The sequence below is a fragment of the Ahaetulla prasina genome, chromosome 4, assembly GCF_028640845.1.
Source record: "Ahaetulla prasina isolate Xishuangbanna chromosome 4, ASM2864084v1, whole genome shotgun sequence".
Taxonomy (NCBI): domain Eukaryota; kingdom Metazoa; phylum Chordata; class Lepidosauria; order Squamata; family Colubridae; genus Ahaetulla; species Ahaetulla prasina.
The window spans coordinates 9,219,573-9,238,156 of NC_080542.1; the positions used below are offsets into that span (position 1 = coordinate 9,219,573).

Consider the following 18,584-nt stretch of genomic DNA (forward strand, 5'->3'; position numbering starts at 1 on the left):
GCAAAGCTAACACACTGCTCACTCCAGGAGTTCAATTCTGAGTGGCTCAAGGTTGACTCAGCCTTCCATCCTTCTGAGGTTGGTAAAATGAGGACCCAGATTATTGCGGGCAGTAGGCTGAATCTGTAAATCACTTAGAGAGGGCTGTAAAGCCCTGTGAAGTAGTATATAAGTCTAAGTGCCATTTCCAGAGTTTATACATTTTTGTGGTCACTGTTAAGATATTCCTGATTGCTTCTGTACCATTCCATTCCATAATCTTGAAAAATACAAGAACCTGACTAGAACATTCATTCATTCATTCATTCATTCAATTTCTATAGCCATCCTTCTCAATGACGTTAGGTGCTCACAACTCAAAAAAATATACAGTAAGTAGAGCATTTAAAAATAATACTACAAGACAAGATAAAAAACATCCAAAATAAATATATACAACAGCCACTGGTTAATTTTTCTCACTGTTCTCCTTAGTTCTAAGTTGCTTCTCTCCTTGATTAGTCTCCATCCGTTGCTTCTTCTCTTGCCCTCAGGAGCTTTGGAGAATAGCTTGACCCCCTTCTTTGTGGCAGCCCCTGAGATACTGGGACACTATCATGTCTCCCTTAGTCCTTCTTTTCACTAGACTAGGAATACAATTTCTTCAACCCGTTAAAGACCTTGGAGTTTTCATGTCAAATGATCTAAGTGCCAAAGCCCACTGCAATTACATAGCAAAAAAAGCTCTAAGAGTTGTAAACCTAATGTTGCGTAGTTTCTTTTCCAAAAACACCACACTGTTAACCAGAGCATATAAAGCATTTGCTAGACCAATTCTAGAATACAGCTCGCCTGTTTGGAACCCTCACCACATCTCTGACATCAATACAATTGAACGTGTCCAGAAATATTTTATAAGAAGAGTTCTCAATTCCTCTGAAAACAATAGAATACCCTATCCCACCAGACTTGAAATCCTAGGCTTAGAAAACTTGGAACTCCGTCGCCTTCGACAAGACCTAAGCTTAACTCCTAGAATCATCTATTGTAATGTCCTTCCGGTTAAAGACTACTTCAGCTTTAATTGCAATAATACTAGAGCAACTAATAGATTTAAACTTAATGTCAACCGCTTTAATCTAGATTGCAGAAAATATGACTTCTGTAACAGAATCATCAGTGCTTGGAACACTTTACCTGACTCTGTGGTCTCTTCCCATAATCCTAAAAGCTTTATCCAAAAACTTTCTACTATTGACCTCACCCCATTCCTAAGAGGACCATAAGGGGCGTGCATAAGCGCACAAACGTGCCTACCGTTCCTGTCCTATTGTTTTTCTTTTCTTCTTTCTATATATATGCTTATACCTCCTTATATTTACCCATATATGTTTATATACTATATAATCTTTTGTATGATTCCTACATATATTTTGTAACAAAATAAATAAATAAAATAAAATAAAATAAACCATTCTTCATATGTTTTAACCTCCATACGTTTTAACCTTAAGCATCCTTGTTGTTCTTTGCACTCTTTCCAGAGTCCCAACATCTTTTTTATATGGTGGTGACCAAAACTTGCATCGCTCACGAGGAAGGAAAGGGCCACGATTCTCTTCACAAGGAATACCTGGGGATGGAGTTTAAAGGAGTGGGAATTGGGAGGAGCGTTTGTCAGGAACAAACACTGAATTCATCTAGTGTTCAGAGTTGGTGTTACTCAGAGTTGGCGTGGTCTTACTAAGACTTTGTAAAACTGTATTAATACTTCACACGATCTTGATAGGATTGAACGGATGGCATCATGGTTTATATCTATACGACAAAATCGTTCAGCTTCGGGACGGATTGGATCAAAATTGGGTAGATCCAGGCGAGGGTTCTGAGGCCCGTCTTGTTGAGGTGGTTTGGGATGACTTTGATCCTGTGACTCCCGAGGACATGGACAGGTTGCTGGGTAGGCTGAACGCCACCACATGTTTACTGGATCCGTGCCCCTCCTGGTTAGTACTGGCTACTCAGGAGGTGACACGAGGCTGGCTCCAGGGGATTACAAATGCTTCTTTGCGGGAGGGGGTCTTTCCCGCGGCCTTGAAAGAGGCGGTGGTGAAACCCCTCCTCAAGAAGCCTTCCCTGGACCCAGCTGTTTTAGGGAACTACCGGCCAGTCTCCAATCTTCGCTTTACGGCGAAGGTTGTAGAGAGTGTGGTGGCGTGTCAGCTACCCCAGTACCTGGATGAAGCTGTCTATCTAAACCCGTTCCAGTCCGGCTTCCGGCCCGGATACTGTATGGAGACAGCTTTGGTCGCACTGGTGGATGATCTCTGGAGGGCCAGGGATAGGGGTTACTCCTCTGCCCTGGTCCTATTAGACCTCTCAGCGGCTTTTGATACCATCGACCATGGTATCCTGCTGCGCCGGTTGGAGGGGTTGGGAGTGGGAGGCACCGTTTATCGGTGGTTCTCCTCCTACCTCTCTGATCGGACGCAGACGGTGTTGACAGGGGGGCAAAGATCGACTCCAAGGTGCCTCATGTGTGGGGTGCCGCAGGGGTCGATTCTCTCACCCCTCCTGTTCAACATCTATATGAAGCCGCTGGGTGAGATCATCAGTGGCTTTGGGGTGAGATACCAACTGTACGCTGATGACACCCAGCTGTACTTTTCCACCCCGGGCCACCCCAGTGAAGCTGTCGAAGTGCTGTCCCGGTGTCTGGAAGCCGTACGGGTCTGGATGGGGAGGAACAGGCTCAAACTTAATCCCTCCAAGACGGAGTGGCTGTGGATGCCGGCACCTCGGTACAGTCAGCTGCAGATGCGGCTGTCTGTCGGGGGTGAATCATTGGCCCCAATGGAGAAGGTACGCAACTTGGGCGTGCTCCTGGATGGTCGGTTGTCCTTTGAAGACCATTTGGCAACCGTCTCCAGGAGAGCATTTTATCAGGTTCGCCTGATCCGCCAGCTGCGTCCCTTCCTGGACCGGGATGCCTTATGCACAGTCACTCATGCTCTCGTTACCTCTCGCCTGGACTACTGCAATGCTCTCTACATGGGGCTCTCCTTGAAGAGCACCCGGAGACTTCAGCTAGTTCAGAACGCGGCTGCGCGGGTTATCGAGGGAGCGTCTTGGAGCTCCCACATAACACCTATCCTGCGCAGACTGTACTGGCTACCTGTTGTTTTCTGGGTGCGCTTCAAGGTATTGGTTACCACCTTTAAAGCGCTCCATGGCTTAGGACCGGGCTATCTACGGGACCGCCTACTGCCGGCTTCTATCTCCCATCGTCCGGTACGCTCCCACAGAGAGGGACTCCTCAGGGTGCCGTCAGCCAAACAGTGTCGACTGGCGGCCCCCAGGGGGAGGGCCTTCTCTGTGGAAGCTCCGACCCTGTGGAACGAACTTCCCCTCGGACTTCGACAATTACCTGACCTTAGGACCTTTCGCCGCGAACTTAAAACTTATTTATTTCGTATGGCTGGACTAGCCTGATTTTTATTTTTATTGGATGGGTTTTTAAAATTTTGTTATTTTATGGGTGAGTACGTTTTTTAACATTTTTGAATTTTGGCACATTGGGCATTTGAATTAGTTTTTTAAGGGATGTTTTTAATTACTGTGTGTATTTATATTTTATCTGCCTGTTCACCGCCCTGAGTCCTTCGGGAGAAGGGCGGTATACAAATTAAAATATTATTATTATTATTATTATTATTATTATTATTATTATTATTATTATTATTATTATTATTATTATTATTATTATTATAATATCTTCCACCTAATTTCTTTGAAATCTTAAATTTGCTGAGATGGAAGCATGTGCTAGAAAGGGGAACTATTTCCACTCATTGTCACAAATCAACAGAAACTGGCCTGCCTATAAATGATATCGACATGGATGAAAGAACAGCAGCTGTTGATTTCTAAAAAAAATATGGTTTTTTTTGTTTGATTCATCTGATTTGGCTTCAAATATTTTCTGGTTGCTCTTTAATTCTTTCAACAGTTATTTACTGCCCCCTTTAGAGTCACTTTTCAAAATTTGACACCGTCAAGATTTTTTGCTTGATCTGTTTCATTGTGTTCCTGGCACAGTAATAATACAAATACTAATACTAATACTAATACTAATACTAATACTAACGCTAACAACAACAACAACAACAACAACAACAACAACAACAGAGTTGGAAGGGACCTTGGAGGTCTTCTAGTCCAACCCCCTGCCCAGGCAGGAAACCCTACACAATTTCAGACAAATGGCTATCCAACATTTTCTTAAAATGCTTTGGAGCATTTACAATTTCTGTAGGCAAGTTGTTCCACTGATTAATTGTTCTAACTGTCAGGAAATTTCTTCTTAGTTCTAGGTTGCTTCTCTCCTTGATTCGTTTCCGCCCATTGCTTCTTGTCCTGCCCTCAGGTGCTTTGGAGAATAGCTTGACTCCCTCTTCTTTGGGGCAGCCCCTGAGATCTTGGAACACTGCTATCATGTCTCCCCTAGTCCTTCTTTTCATTAAACTAGACATACCCAGTTCCTGCAACCGTTCTTCGTATGTTTTAGCCTCCAGTCCCCTAATCATCTTTGTTGCTCTTCTCTGCACTCTTTCTAGAATCTCAACATCTTTTTTACATCGTGGCGACCAAAACTGAATGCAGTATTCCGAGTGTGGTCTTACCAAGGCATTATAAAGTGTATCAACACTTCACATGATCTTGATTTTATCCCTCTGTTTATGCAGCCCAGAACTGTGTTGGTTTTTTTAGCAGCTGCTGCACACTGCTGGCTCATATCCAAATGGTTGTCCACTAGGACTCCAAGATCCCTCTCACAGGTACTACTATTGAGCAAGGTACCACATATACGGTACCTGTGCATTTTGTTTTTTTGGCCTAAATGTAGAACCTTACTTTTTTCACTGTTGAATTTCATTTTGTTAGATAGCGCCCAATGTTCAAGTCTGTCAAGTGTCAGGCCTGGAATCCATACTAGGCCGTAGGTTTCCAGACGCTGCCACATTTCTCCCCTGAGGGGAAGAAGGGGGGTTGAGGGGTATGGTAACATTCTTCAAGTGGTCAAGGTCGGATTGTGTTCGCATCTGCAGAAGGAGTGGCAAGAAGAGGTTTCGAATAAAGTGGAAGAACGTTGGACCATGTGACTGGCAAAGGGGTTAGGGGGGTGGGACTCTTGAGGAATTGCATAACTGGGAAAAGAATCCGGAAGTTTCAGTTTTGGAATTTCACTCATCGTGTGCCAGTTTCCTTATGCTAGTAAAGAATTTTGAAAGACAATGGCTTCAGAGTTTTTTCTTTTGTGCAGAAGAGGTTTTTCTGGAACCCTGTCATCAAGATCTTTCTGTATAAGTGGCTGTATCTTTTTTCCTTTAAACCACGGGTGTCAAACTGGGTCTCTTCACAGGGCAGATCAGTATTTTATCCGCAAAGGGAAAATCGGACAGGAAATAAATTGGTTTCTTCTTTGTTTATCCCTCTTCCAAGGTAATCTAGGTTTGTTCGGCAGGAATGATGCACAATAACATTGAATTAATATGAATTTGAATTAATATTAATAAATCTGTTTTCTCTGTTTGATTCATCTGATTTGGCTTGAAACGTTTTCTGGTCACTCTCTAATTCATTCAATGGTTATTTACTGCCCCCTTTAGAGTCATTTCCCCCCCCCCAAAATTTGACACCGCCAACCTTTTTTGATTGCTTCCTGTGAGATGAGAACCTTTGAGAATTTACATGGGAAATGAAAGTGATTCAGGGTTTGCATAAATCAGTGTGTGTAATACTAATACATTAGTTTTGAAAAGTTGAAGAATCCTGGCATGCCCCAGTTGGAGTCTGAATCTGAGGAGGAAGATGAACAGCTGCCAGGGAGCTGGAGAGTGGTTCCGTTGGCTGTGGAGGAAACTGGGGAAGGGCAAAGTCAGGCTGGGCAGAGCAGGGGAGAGGTAGAACAAGGGAGAGGGAGTTCAGAAGAGGACCAAGGCCCACCCCGTCCTCATCCTAGGGCGCGCAGGGAAGAATGCAGAAGAGAGCAATGTGGGTTGCGTGACTTATAAGAAAGGAAAGGGCCCTGATTCCCTTTATAAGGCACACCTGGGGATGGAGTTTAAAAAAGAGGGAGTTGGGAGGGGTGTTTCTCAGGAACAAAACACTGAATTCATCTAGTGTTCAGAGTTGTGGCCTGCATTCCTGGCATTCCCCCTGACCTTTGTAATTATTGCCATGCTTCTGTGTGCTTATCTTACCTTGCTGGAATTACTGCCATGATTCCTCGCTTCTTGAACTCATTATCTTCCCCTGCTGAAATGATTGATTGCAGTCATTCTGCTTACAGCATTTGGACTGAAGTATCTGCAGCCTGAGGCTGCTGCAGGGTCGTGGGAGAGGCACAATGAAATAGTAAGCTTGATCCTTACACATCTGGATCTCATTGCTTGTTTCTGAAAGGTAGTCCTCAGTTGGCAAATACAATCGTCCATCACTAAGCTGGAGGAAATATGAGAGTTGAAGTCCACCCATCTTAAAATTGCGGAGTTTGAGATCTGAACGGCCCCTATGTTCATCTGGTACATTTCATGACTTGACTTTCTAAAGATGGCTGAGCTGACAAATTTTAATTTTCCTGGAAAGTATATTTGTTGAGAAGAGAGTTGCCTTATACACACACACACACACACACACACACATTCTGAATTGCTCCTAGAGGCATGAAGCTGAAGCCTGAAGATGACGAATGAGACTTCGTCGAAACGTCACCAAGACACTTCTAATTTTACGCGGGAGAAAACCTGAATAACCAAAAACCTACATATACATATATACATATATATATGTAGGTCTTTGGTTATTCGGGTTTTCTCCCACGTACAATCTATCACTCTGTTTATGCAGCCCAGAACTGTGTTGGCTTTTTTAGCAGCAGCTGCACACTGCTGGCTCATATATGTAGGTCTTTGGTTATTCGGGTTTTCTCCCGCATAAAATTGGAAGTGTCTTGGCGACGTTTTGATGAAGTCTCATTCGTCATCTTCAGGCTTCAGCTTCTGGGAGCACGAAGCTGAAGCCCGAAGATGACGAATGAGACTTCGTCGAAACGTCGCCAAGACACTTCCAATTTTACGTGGGAGAAAACCCGAATAACCAAAGACCTACATACAAACACCCGCGAAAACCTCAGAAAACAAATATATATATATGTGTGTGTGTGTGTGTGTGTGTGTGTGTGTATGTGTGTATATGAATGGGAGAAGTGATTAGCCTATTACAATTTTCCTAATGCTACCCTTTGAAGATGAAACAAAGGTTGCAAAGCACAGAGATTCCTGGAACAGAAACAAAGTTTTTCCTTGGTTTCAGATTCACTTCCTCTCACTGTGTCTCGTGCACAGTAATACAGTGCTGTGTCTTCTGGCTTGAGGTTGTTCATTTGCAAATACAACAGATTATTGGAATCGTCTCTGGAGATGATGAAGCGTCCCTTCACGTTAATTGGGTAGTGAGTATTAGTTGAGCCTGTACTTATGGTCGCCACCCATTCCAGTCGTTTCCCTGGAGCCTGTTTCACCCAGCTCATGGCATAGTTGCTGAAAGTGAATCCAGAAGCTTGGCAGGAGAGATGGAGGGACTCTCCAGGTTTTCTCGTAGCTCCTCCAGACTCCTCCAATCTGACCAATTGCACGCCTGGAACAAATAATGCATGTAAAAAAATTGTTTCAGGATAATTCAAAGTTATTGTCTGTCATTCCTGCTGATCAAACCTAGATTACCTTGGAAAAGGGATAAAGAGAGAAGAAACTGAATCATTTTCTAACCTATTTTCCCTCTGCTGAAACAAGGAAATCGAAGACACCACAGCTCATGCTAACTGGGCAGGGAAACTATATGGCAAGGCTATAGTGGAAACTGCCCAAATATTTGCATATGCTACAGGATAAAAGAGCAGTTGACCCAGCAGATAACAAAACATATGCATTTTTCTAAACTTTCTTTTATTATGTTGTTAAATAAGCCAAGGAGGCAAGGAAACAGCTCTTTAATTATAGAAATCAATCCAAGGATTAAAGCAATCACAAAGATGGGCCAAAAATACTTGCAGTACGATTGGCTGGTTTTATCACCAGGCTCTGCAAATCGTTCCGTCAATCTCAGCTCTCAGTCTCAGTTTTTCTGAAGTTAATGCAGTAAATTATTTTATGGAATCTGAACAGAATCCCTTATCTTGTTCTGACACGTCTGCATTGATTAAATTTATATCAAGAATCAAGATCACGTGAAGTGTTAATACCACTTTATAATGCCTTGGTAAGGTCACACTTGGAATATAGTATTCAGTTTTGGTCGCCACGATGTAAAAAAGATGTTGAGACTCTAGAAAGAGTGCAGAGAAGAGTAACAACAAAGATGATTAGGGGATTGGAGGCTAAAACATATGAAGAACAGTTGCAAGAACTCGGTATGCCTAGTTTAATGAAAAGAAGGACTAGGGGAGACATGATGGCAGTGTTCCAATATCTCAGGGGTTGCCACAAAGATGAGGGAGTCAAACTATTCTCCAATGCACCTGAGGGTAGAACAAGAAGCAACGGGTGGAAACTAATCAAGGAGAAGCAACCTAGAACTAAGGAGAAATTTCCTGACAGTTAGAACAATTAATCAGTGGAACAACTTGCCTGCAGAAGTTGTAAATGCTCCAACACTGAACATTTTTAAGAAAATGTTGGATAGCCATTTGTCTGAAATGGTGTAGGGTTTCCTGCTGGGCAGGGGGTTGGACTAGAAGACCTCCAAGGTCTGATATTATTATTATTATTATTATTATTATTATTATTATTATTATTATTATTATTAGCTATATATGAACCACTGTTAATAAGCAATTTGCAGTCACAAAGCTCTCGTGCATACACTTTTTCATTTGTTGATTGATTGATGGATGGATGAATTGATTGATTAAATTTAAATCCTGTCTCCTAAATTTTCATTGAGGAATTTATCGCCACATAGGTAGTCCTTCCTCTTTCTGCTTGTCCTATCCAAATAAAATTGTTCATAGGCTGGTCTAAGAGTAGTTGGTCAACTTCTTTGCTGGTGGTGGAGCCCTGGTAGCACAATGGTTAGAATTGCAGTACTGCAGAACTAACTCACTGCTCACTCCAGGAGTTCAGTTCTGAGTGGCTTAAAATTGACTCAGCCTTACATCCTTCCAAGGTCGGTAAAATGAGGACCCAGATTGTTGGGGGCAATAGGCTGACTCTGTAAACCGCTTAGAAAGGGCTGTAAAGCCCTGTGAAGCGGTATCTAAATAAGCGCCATTTCCAGAGTTTATACATTTTGTGGTCACTGTTAAGATATTCCTGGTACTTCTGTACCATTCCATTATATAATCTTTTTTTTTAAAAAAAAAATATTTATTATATCTTTTCTTCGGACACCTTTTTCTCACATTTAGATATATTATTCGAATAGTTCTCCCCATGTTTTCTCCTAATCTCTATCCACTGTTTCCTTCTTTGCCCTTTGATTTATTCTTTTTTGGGAGATATTCCCCCCATTCTCTCTCTTTTTATTTTGCCACTATAAATCCCGGTGAAATCATCTAATTCAGGGTTGGGTTCCACTTACCTTTACTACCGGTTTGCAACAAAAGCGCAGAAGATTCTTGTTGTGTCCCACCCCCCACTCCAACGAACGAGTCAAGGAAGTCCATGACCAACTTGGCAATGAAGCCTCTGCAGCTTGCCAAGTTCCTTCAAGGTTTATCAGGGCAGGCAGGAGTCCAAGTTGTGACTTCAGCGATAGGGTCCGGTGTCAGCAAACTTGATAAGACTTTGCTTGACTCAAGGTTGGAATGCCAAAAGCAGGTCCTTTATATAGGCTGTGGGGTGTGGCTCCATGACTCAGCATTTATCCAGGCCTGCCCACCCCTCCTTCTGCTGGCATCGCCTCTCAGATCTCCGGAAGCGAGGGTCCTCCTACACTGAATTGTCTTCAGCTGGATCTGCTGGCAGCTTCTGGGGAAAGGGAGAGGTCAGAGGGAGTAGGGCCGAGTAATTCCAGCACCTGGCTGGCTTCCTGCTCTGAAGGCTGAGCCAAAGGAACACACGCTGTATGAGTGAGATTTATCGGGCTTGTCCTCTCACTCCTGGAATCCTCTCCGGGCATGGGGCCAGGGCCGGGGGCTGGAGGCATGACAGGCCGTTCATCTTCATTATCAGACTCGGAGACTGATAAAAGGCCCAGTTGGAGATGGGAGGGGCCTGGCTGAGGAGAGGAGGGAGAATGAGTGAAAACACTTCTGCGCATGTGCAGATCGTCAGTGATGACGTCCTGGTGGGTGGGCGGAGCCTCCCGCTGCCATTATTACCGATTCACAAGAACCGGACCGAAGCGGGAGCAACCTACCACTGATCTATCTGCTTTTTGCATTCAATTCCTTTTCCTTCAGTATTATTTTCTTCCTCCTCTTTTATGCTCTCTTCTGCCACCTTCTCCCCTATATCTTGTTCTATGTGTTCCAGCAAAATTCCTGACGTTATTGCCCTTTAGTGATTCACACATATTTTTAAACATCTCAATTAATTCCTCACACATCCGAGACTTTAAATTTAAAACTTTTAAATTGCGTCACATGTAATTAAAATTTAAAACCCATATAGTCTCTTTTTGTTTTCAAATAATGTCCAATTTAAGTATTTATCCAGTCCACTCCAAGTTAAATATTTGTATCTTCCACAGCCGTTGAGATTCGAGATCAAGCAATGTAGAAAGACAGATACTCCTTAAAAGTTCTCACAGTTTCCAAATTCATTCATTCATTCACATTTCATGACTTGATCTTTTAAAGATGGCTGAGCTGACAGTTTTAACTTTCCTGGAAAGTATATCTGTGGAGAAGAGAGTTGCCTTATTTGACATTATAGGTCTGAGCTACTTTTCCCTGGGAAGATATATTCAGGTTAGGGGCCTTGAGCGTGCCTACAAATTCACCTTCATATGATAGTTCTAATGCCTAAGGCACACCGGCTTGAATGAATGGGAGAACTGATTAGCCTGCTACAATTTTCTGAATGCTACCCTTTGAAGACCAAGCAAAGGTTGCAGAGCACAGCAATTCCTGGAACAGAAACAAGTTTTTGCTTGGTTTCAGATTCACTTCCTCTCACTGTGTCTCTTGCACAGTAATAAACTGCTGTGTCTTCTGGCTTCAGATTGTTCATTTGCAGATACAACAAACTATTGGAATCGTCTCTGGAGATGATGAAGCGTCCCTTCACGTTATTTGGGTAGTAAGTGTTAGATGAGCCTGTACTGATGCGGGCCACCCATTCCAGTCCTTTCCCTGGAGCCTGTCTCACCCACTCCATCCAGTAGCTGCTGAAGGTGAATCCAGAGGCTTGGCAGGAGAGATGGAGGGACTCTCCAGGTTTTCTCGTAGCTCCTCCAGACTCCTCCAATTTGACTAATTGCACGCCTGGAATAAATAACGCATGTAAAAAAAATTGTTTCTGGATAATTCAAAGTTATGGTGCATCATTCCAGCTGAACAAACCTAGATTACCTTGGAAAAGGGATAAACACAGAAGAAACTGAATCATTTTCTACCCTATTTTCCCTTTGCTGATAGAAAGAAATCAGAGGCACAACAGCTCATGATTAATGGGGCAGGGAAACTATATGGCAAGGCTACAAAGGAAACTGCCAAATTATTTGCATATGCTACAAGATAAAAGGGCAGTTGAGCCAGCAATAATGAAACGTATGCATTTTTCTAAACTTTATTTTATTATGTTGTTAAATAGGCAAGGATGCAAGGAGACAGCTGCTTAATTATAGAAATCAATCCAAGATTTAAAGCAATCACAAAGATGGCTCAGAAATACTTGTAGTACAGTTGGCTGGTTTTATCACTATGCTCTGCAAATCGTTCTATCAATCTCAGCTCTCTACGCTTTTCATTTTTCTGAAGTTAATGCAGTACATTATTTTATGGAATCCAAACAGAATCCCTTTTCTTGTACTGATGCGTCTGCACTGATTGATTGATTGATTAAATATAAATGATATGTATTAACTGCTTTTCCCAACTTGCAGTCACAAAAATCTCAGGCACACACTTTTCCATTTGTTGATTGACTGATGGATTGATTAATTTAAAAATCTGTCTCCTAAATTTTCATTCAGGAGCTTATAGCCGCCTGTGTAGTCCTTCCTTTTTCTGCTTGTCCTATCCAAATAAAATTGTTCATAGGCTCGTCTAAGAGTAATTGGTCAAATTATTTGCTGCTTTCCAGAGTTTATACATTTTTGTGGTCACTGTTAAGATATTCCTGATAGCTTCTGTACCCTTCCGTTCAACAATCTTAAGGAATACAAGAACCTGACTAGAATGTCCATTCATTCATTCATTCATTCATTCATTCATTCATTCATTCATTCATTCATTCTTCATTCTTTCAATTTCTATAGCCACCCTTCTCAGTCAATGACTTTAGGTGGCTCACAACTAAAACAATATAAAGCACCTAAAACATTTAAAAATAATACTACAATAAAAAAGAAACATCCAGAATAAATATGTACAGCAACCAAGATACCTGGCCAGTTAATAGTAAAGTCAGGAATTGGGGCCCTTAACGCATTAAACACTTCAGGCTCAGGAATATAGCTAGGTTTTTAAAGTGGTAAGAAAGACCCTCAGGATTGGAGCCACTCTATAATCTCTGAGGGGAGGGCAAGGACCAGTACAGAAAATTCCCATCTTCTAATCTCTGCCTGCTGTACGGGTATGATTGATGAATTCAATAATTCAAAAAATTAAAACAAGCCATTTTTTTATCATTTATCAGAAAATAATGTTCTATCCCTCCAAGTTGCCTTGCCTTGCCTTGCCTTGCCTTGCTTTGCCTTGCCTTGCCTTGCCTTGCCTTGCCTTGCCTTGCCTTGCCTTGCCTTGCCTTGCCTTGCCTTGCCTTGCCTTGCCTTGCCTTGCCTTGCCCTGTCCTCTCCTTTCCTTTCCTTCCCTTCCTGTCCTGTCCTGTCCTGGTTTTGTCTTTGAGTAAATCACTGTGGAGAGGCCCAAAGAAAGGAAGGTTTGAATTGAATATATAATCAGAAATGACCAGTTGTCAGCCTTCTGACAGATGCCCTAATTAAATCATGAGCTTCAGCCAAGTCTCAAAAGAAATCCAGTTATTTATTAGGAGCTTCGTGTCAGCACGTTCCCAAGTGAAGCCAACTCTGACCCCACATAATTTATGACTCTGTTTCCCCCTCTTCCCCCAGGGTGTGTCATCAATCACATTCACCAACGGAGCAATTTTGCAGGTTTTAGAGATCACTCCCTTCCAGCTGCTGTGGGTAACCCTGGGAGATGGCCTTGAGAGAGATAAGGCTGGAATGTGCTTCTGTTTTTAGCTGCCATGCTGTTTCGTTGGTTTCCCATCCCGCTTGCCTATGGCAGTTCGAGAGCAGGCCAGGAATACTTTGCAAGTTGACATTGGTCTCTGATGACCAGACCTCATTAGCTTCAGTTGTAGGAGATGAATATTGCCTTGTCATTTTTCTTTAAGGGTTAATCCTCTGGAAACTCTACAGAGGAGGCATGACAGAGAATTTATTAGAAGGGAAAAAATGTTTTTGCTCGGTTTGATGTTCATTTCCTCTCACTGTGAGTCTCCCACAATAATAGACAGCTGTGTCCTCCGGTTTCAGGCTGTTCATTTGCAGATGAATCTGGCTGCGGGAGTCATCTCTGGAGACGGTGAAGCGTCCCTTGACTTTATCCGAATAGTAAATTGGAGAGGAGGAGGTACCTATATACAAAACCCATTCCAGGCTTTCCCCAGGAGCTTGTCTCACCCAGGTCATCCAATGGTCACTGAAGGTGAATCCGGAGGCTTGGCAGGAGAGACGGAGCGACTCTCCAGGTTTTCTGACACCCCCTCCAGATGCCACCAGTTGTACCACCGCCTGAGCTCCTAGAATGACGACATAAAAAAGTTTATTTCAGGGAATTCAGCATTAAGACGTACCGTATCTCTTTTGAAAGACCATGAAACGAGTACCTTTCCCTATTGTTAAAAAAAGAAGAAACAGGAGACGAAACATCATTTTTGTCCCCCTCTTTAGGGCTTTGCTATTGGGTTGTTTATGGAGGAAATAGAGGCAGAACACTTTGGCTTTCTGGACATAAGCATATAGAGACAATTCTCTTCATATTTGCATCTCTTTGAGGATAAAAGGGCAACTCAAATTATTTAGCAGAGACTTCCCCCCTTTTATTTTTTTGCAAGAGTGAGTTCTAGTCCTGTCTTAGGAAACAGGTGATGGCAAACCACTTCCTAGGCAGGAACTAATACAGCAGTTGTCAGGAGTTAACACTGATTTGAAGTGTGTGTTTGTGTATGTATGCGTGTATGTGTGTACACATACACATCTATTTATCTATCTACTATCTATCTATCTATCTATCTATCTATCTATCTATCTATCTATCATCTATCTATCTATCCATCCATCCATCCATCCACCCACCCACCCACCCACCCACCCACCCATCTATCTATCTATCTATCTATCTATCTATCTATCTATCTATCTATCTATCTATCATCCATCCATCCATCCATCCATCCATCCATCCATCCATCCATCCATCTATTATCTATCTATCTATCTATCTATCTATCTATCTATCTATCTATCTATCTATCTATCTATCCATCCATCCATCTATTATCTATCTATCTATCTATCTATCTATCTATCTATCTATCTATCTATCTATCTATCTATCTATCTATCTATCCATCCATCCATCCATCCATTCATCCACCCATCCATCTATCTATCTATCTATCTATCTATCTATCTATCTATCTATCTATCTATCTATCTATCTATCTATCTATCTATCTATCTATCTATCTATCTATCTATCTATCTATCTATCCATCCATCCATCCATCCATCCATCCATCCATCCACCCACCCACCCACCCACCCACCCACCCATCTATCTATCTATCTATCTATCTATCTATCTATCTTCCATCCATCCATCCATCCATCAATCCATCCATCCATCCATCCATCCATCTATTATCTATCTATCTCTTTCTATCATCCATCTATCTATCTATCTATCTATCTATCTATCTATCTATCTATCTATCTATCTATCTATCTATCTATCTATCTATCTATCTATCTATCTATCATCTAATCTATCTATCTATCTATCTATCTATCTATCTATCTATCTATCTATCTATCTATCTATCTATCTATCTATCATCTATCTATCTATATCACCATTATCATCTCTATCCGTCATCTTTCTCTCTCCCTCCCTCCCTCCCTCTTCCTCTTTTTCTCTCTCTCTCTCACAAACCTATTTTAGTTCAATGATGTCTGATTTTACATCTGGGTTTATTCTTGGGGCATTTTCTTTTTCTTTCTTGGTGGATTTCTGCTGCCTGTTCTGCTTATTTCAGTCTAAATGCAATAGAATTAATTTAGTGCAGTTTTTTAAAAACATCCAGTGGGATTTTAAGTGCCTAAAAAGACAGGCTTCAAAGAATGTAAGGGTGGAAATACAAGCATACTGGTGCAGATGTAGAAGATTTGTAAGAGCTGAAATGAGAATATTACATACAATAAATCCTAAACCCTAAATGTCTCAGTGCTAAACTCCTAGCCAATAAGATAGTTGTTAAAACAATAAGAGAGTTGAGAAATTCACATTAAAGTACAGTGGCCTGAGACTGTCGAAGTCAAACCAGTCAGAGCATAAAACAACAAAGAGTAGTCATACAAAGTCAGAAAATGTGGTGAGAGCTGGTCCATAGAATTGCCAAGAATCAGATAAAATAACATAGAGTTGGAAGGTCTTCTAGTTCAGGGGTCTCCAACTTTGGTCCCTTTAAGACTTGTGGACTTGAACTCCCAGGGAACTCTGGGAGTTGAAGTCCACAAGTCTTAAAGGGACCAATGTTGGAGACCCCTGTTCTAGTCCAAACCCCTGCTCAAGCAGGAGACCCTATACCATTTCAGATAAATGGCTGTCTGATCTCTTTTTAAAAGCCACCAACAATGAAGACAAGCCATTGGTTGGTTGTTCTCACCAGAAGGAAACTTCTCCTTCTAAGTTGCTTCTCTCGTTGATTAGTTTTCCTCCATTGCTTCTTGTCCTGCCCTCAGGTGCTTTGGAGAATAGTTTGACTCCCTTTCTTTGTGGCAACACCTGAGATATTGGAACACTGCTATCACGTCTCCCCTAGTCCTTCTTTTCATTAAACTAGACATACCCAGTTCCTGCAACCGTTCTTCATATGTTTTAGCCTCCAGTCCCATAATCATCCTTGTTGCTCTTCTCTGCACTCTTTCTAGAATCTCCACATCTTTTTAATATTGTGGTGAGCAAAGCTGGATGCAGTATTCCACATATGGTTTTATAAGGCTTTATAAAGTAGTCTGTCCAATCTTAAGAAAGGCTGAGCGCCAAAGAATTGAGGCCTTTGAACTAGGGTGTTGGAGAAGACTCCTGTGAGGCCCTTAAACTGCAAGGCGATCAAACCAGTCAGTCCTAGAGGAGATCAACCCTGACTGCTCTATAGAAGGCCAGATCCTGAAGATGAAACTGAAATACTTTGGCCACCTAATGAGAAGGAAGGACTCACTGGAGAAGAGCCTAAGGCTGGGAAAAATTGAGGGCAAAAGAAGAAGGGGATGACAGAGAACGAGGTGGCTGGATGGACTCACTGAAGCAGGAGGCATGAGCTCATTGGTCTGTGGGGGATGGTAGAGGAGAGGAAGGCCTGGAAAAATGTTGTCCATGGGGTCGCAATGGGTCGGACATTACTTCAAAACTAACAACAGCAACAAATAAAGCAGCACTTATACTTAACACAATCTTGATAGGATTGAAAGGATAGCATCACGATCTATATCTTCACCTGATTTCTTTGGGATTTTTAAAGCTGGTTCATAAAAAAGGCTTTACAACATGGGGATCTTAAATTTGCTGAGATGGAAACATGTGCTAGAAAGGGGAACTATTTCCATTCATTGTCACAAATCAACCGGAAAAAACTGGTAGGCCTGTAAATGATATCGACACGGATGAGAGAACAGCAGCTGTTGATTTCTAAAAAAATAAGTTTTCTTCGTTTGATTCATCTGATTTGGCTTGAAATGTTTTCTGGTCGCTCTCTAATTCACTCAATGGTTATTTACTGCCCCCTTTAGAGTTTTTTTTTTTTTTCCAAAATTTGACACAGCCGATCTTTTTTGCTTGATCTGTGTTTCTGGCACAGTAATAAATGGCTGTATTTTTTTCCTTCAAACAATCCATTTTCAGGTAGAAGTTGGAGCCACTTTTGGAGGCTGAAAGCCTCCCTTGAATGTCAAGAGAATAAAAATAATTTGTAGGGGTGTTATAGCTAACAAGCCATTGCAGGCCTTTTCCAGGTTCCTGCCTAATCCAGTCCATAAAATAGCTGTTAATAGCAAAACCGGTGGCAGTACACGTCAATGTACTGTTTTAAAATTGACTGTTTTAAATTTCGGCCATTTATATAATTATGCTTGGTTTTAAGTTTTTTGTTTTAATGTGTATATTGTATGGTTTTATTACTTGGCTGTACACTGCCCTGAGTCCTTCAGGAGAAGGGCGGTATAAATAATAATAATAACAATAACAATAACAATAACAATAACAATAACAATAACAATAACAATAATAATAATAATAATAATAATAATAATAATAATAATAATAATAATAATAATAATAATAATATTTTAATTTGTATACCACCCTTCTCCCAAAGGACTCAGGGCGGTGAACAGGCAGATAAAATACAAATACATACAATAATTAAAAACATCCCTTAAAAAACTAATTTAAATGCCCAAATGTTAAAAAACATACTCCCCCATAAAATCACAAAATTTTAAAAACCCATCCAATAAAGATAAAAATCAGGCTAGTCCAGCCATACGAAATAAATAAGTTTTAAGTTCGCGGCGAAAGGTCCTAAGGTCAGATAATTGTCGAAGTCCGAGGGGAAGTTCGTTCCACAGGGTCGGAGCCCCCACAGAGAAGGCCCTCCCCCTGGGGGCCGCCAGTCGACACTGTTTGGCTGACGGCACCCTGAGGAGTCCCTCTCTGTGGGAACGTACCGGACGATGGGAGATAGAGGCCGGCAGTAGACGGTCCCATTGATAGCCCGGTCCTAAGCCATGGAGCGCTTTAAAGGTGGTAACCAATACCTTGAAGCGCACCCGGAAAACAACAGGTAGCCAGTGCAGTCTGCGCAGGATAGGTGTTATGTGGGAGCTAAATAAAACTAAAACTAAACTAAAACTAATGACACGATTGCTCCGGATGCTTCCACCAGTTTGCCTGACTGCATAAAACCTACTTGCGCAAAAACACCTGGTTGGGGAAAAAAAAATAGAAATGAAAAGGTAGGATGGGAGTTCTTGTTACCCAATGGAACTAATGGAACCATTATCAGAAAGCGCTGAAATTTTTTTTTTTAATTGAAAAAGTTTTAACAAACAAAAACATTTTTCCCCCTTTC

General features: G+C 41.7%; 1 gene segment (V, D, J or C); it reads right to left on the minus strand.

The window, feature by feature from the left end:
• Positions 1-11,066: 11,066 nt before the first annotated feature.
• Positions 11,067-11,628, minus strand: LOC131197114 (Ig heavy chain V region 914-like). The segment is given in 2 exon segments: positions 11,067-11,467; positions 11,555-11,628. Coding segments are annotated over 2 exon segments (438 nt in total).
• Between the last annotated feature and the right edge of the window lie 6,956 nt (positions 11,629-18,584).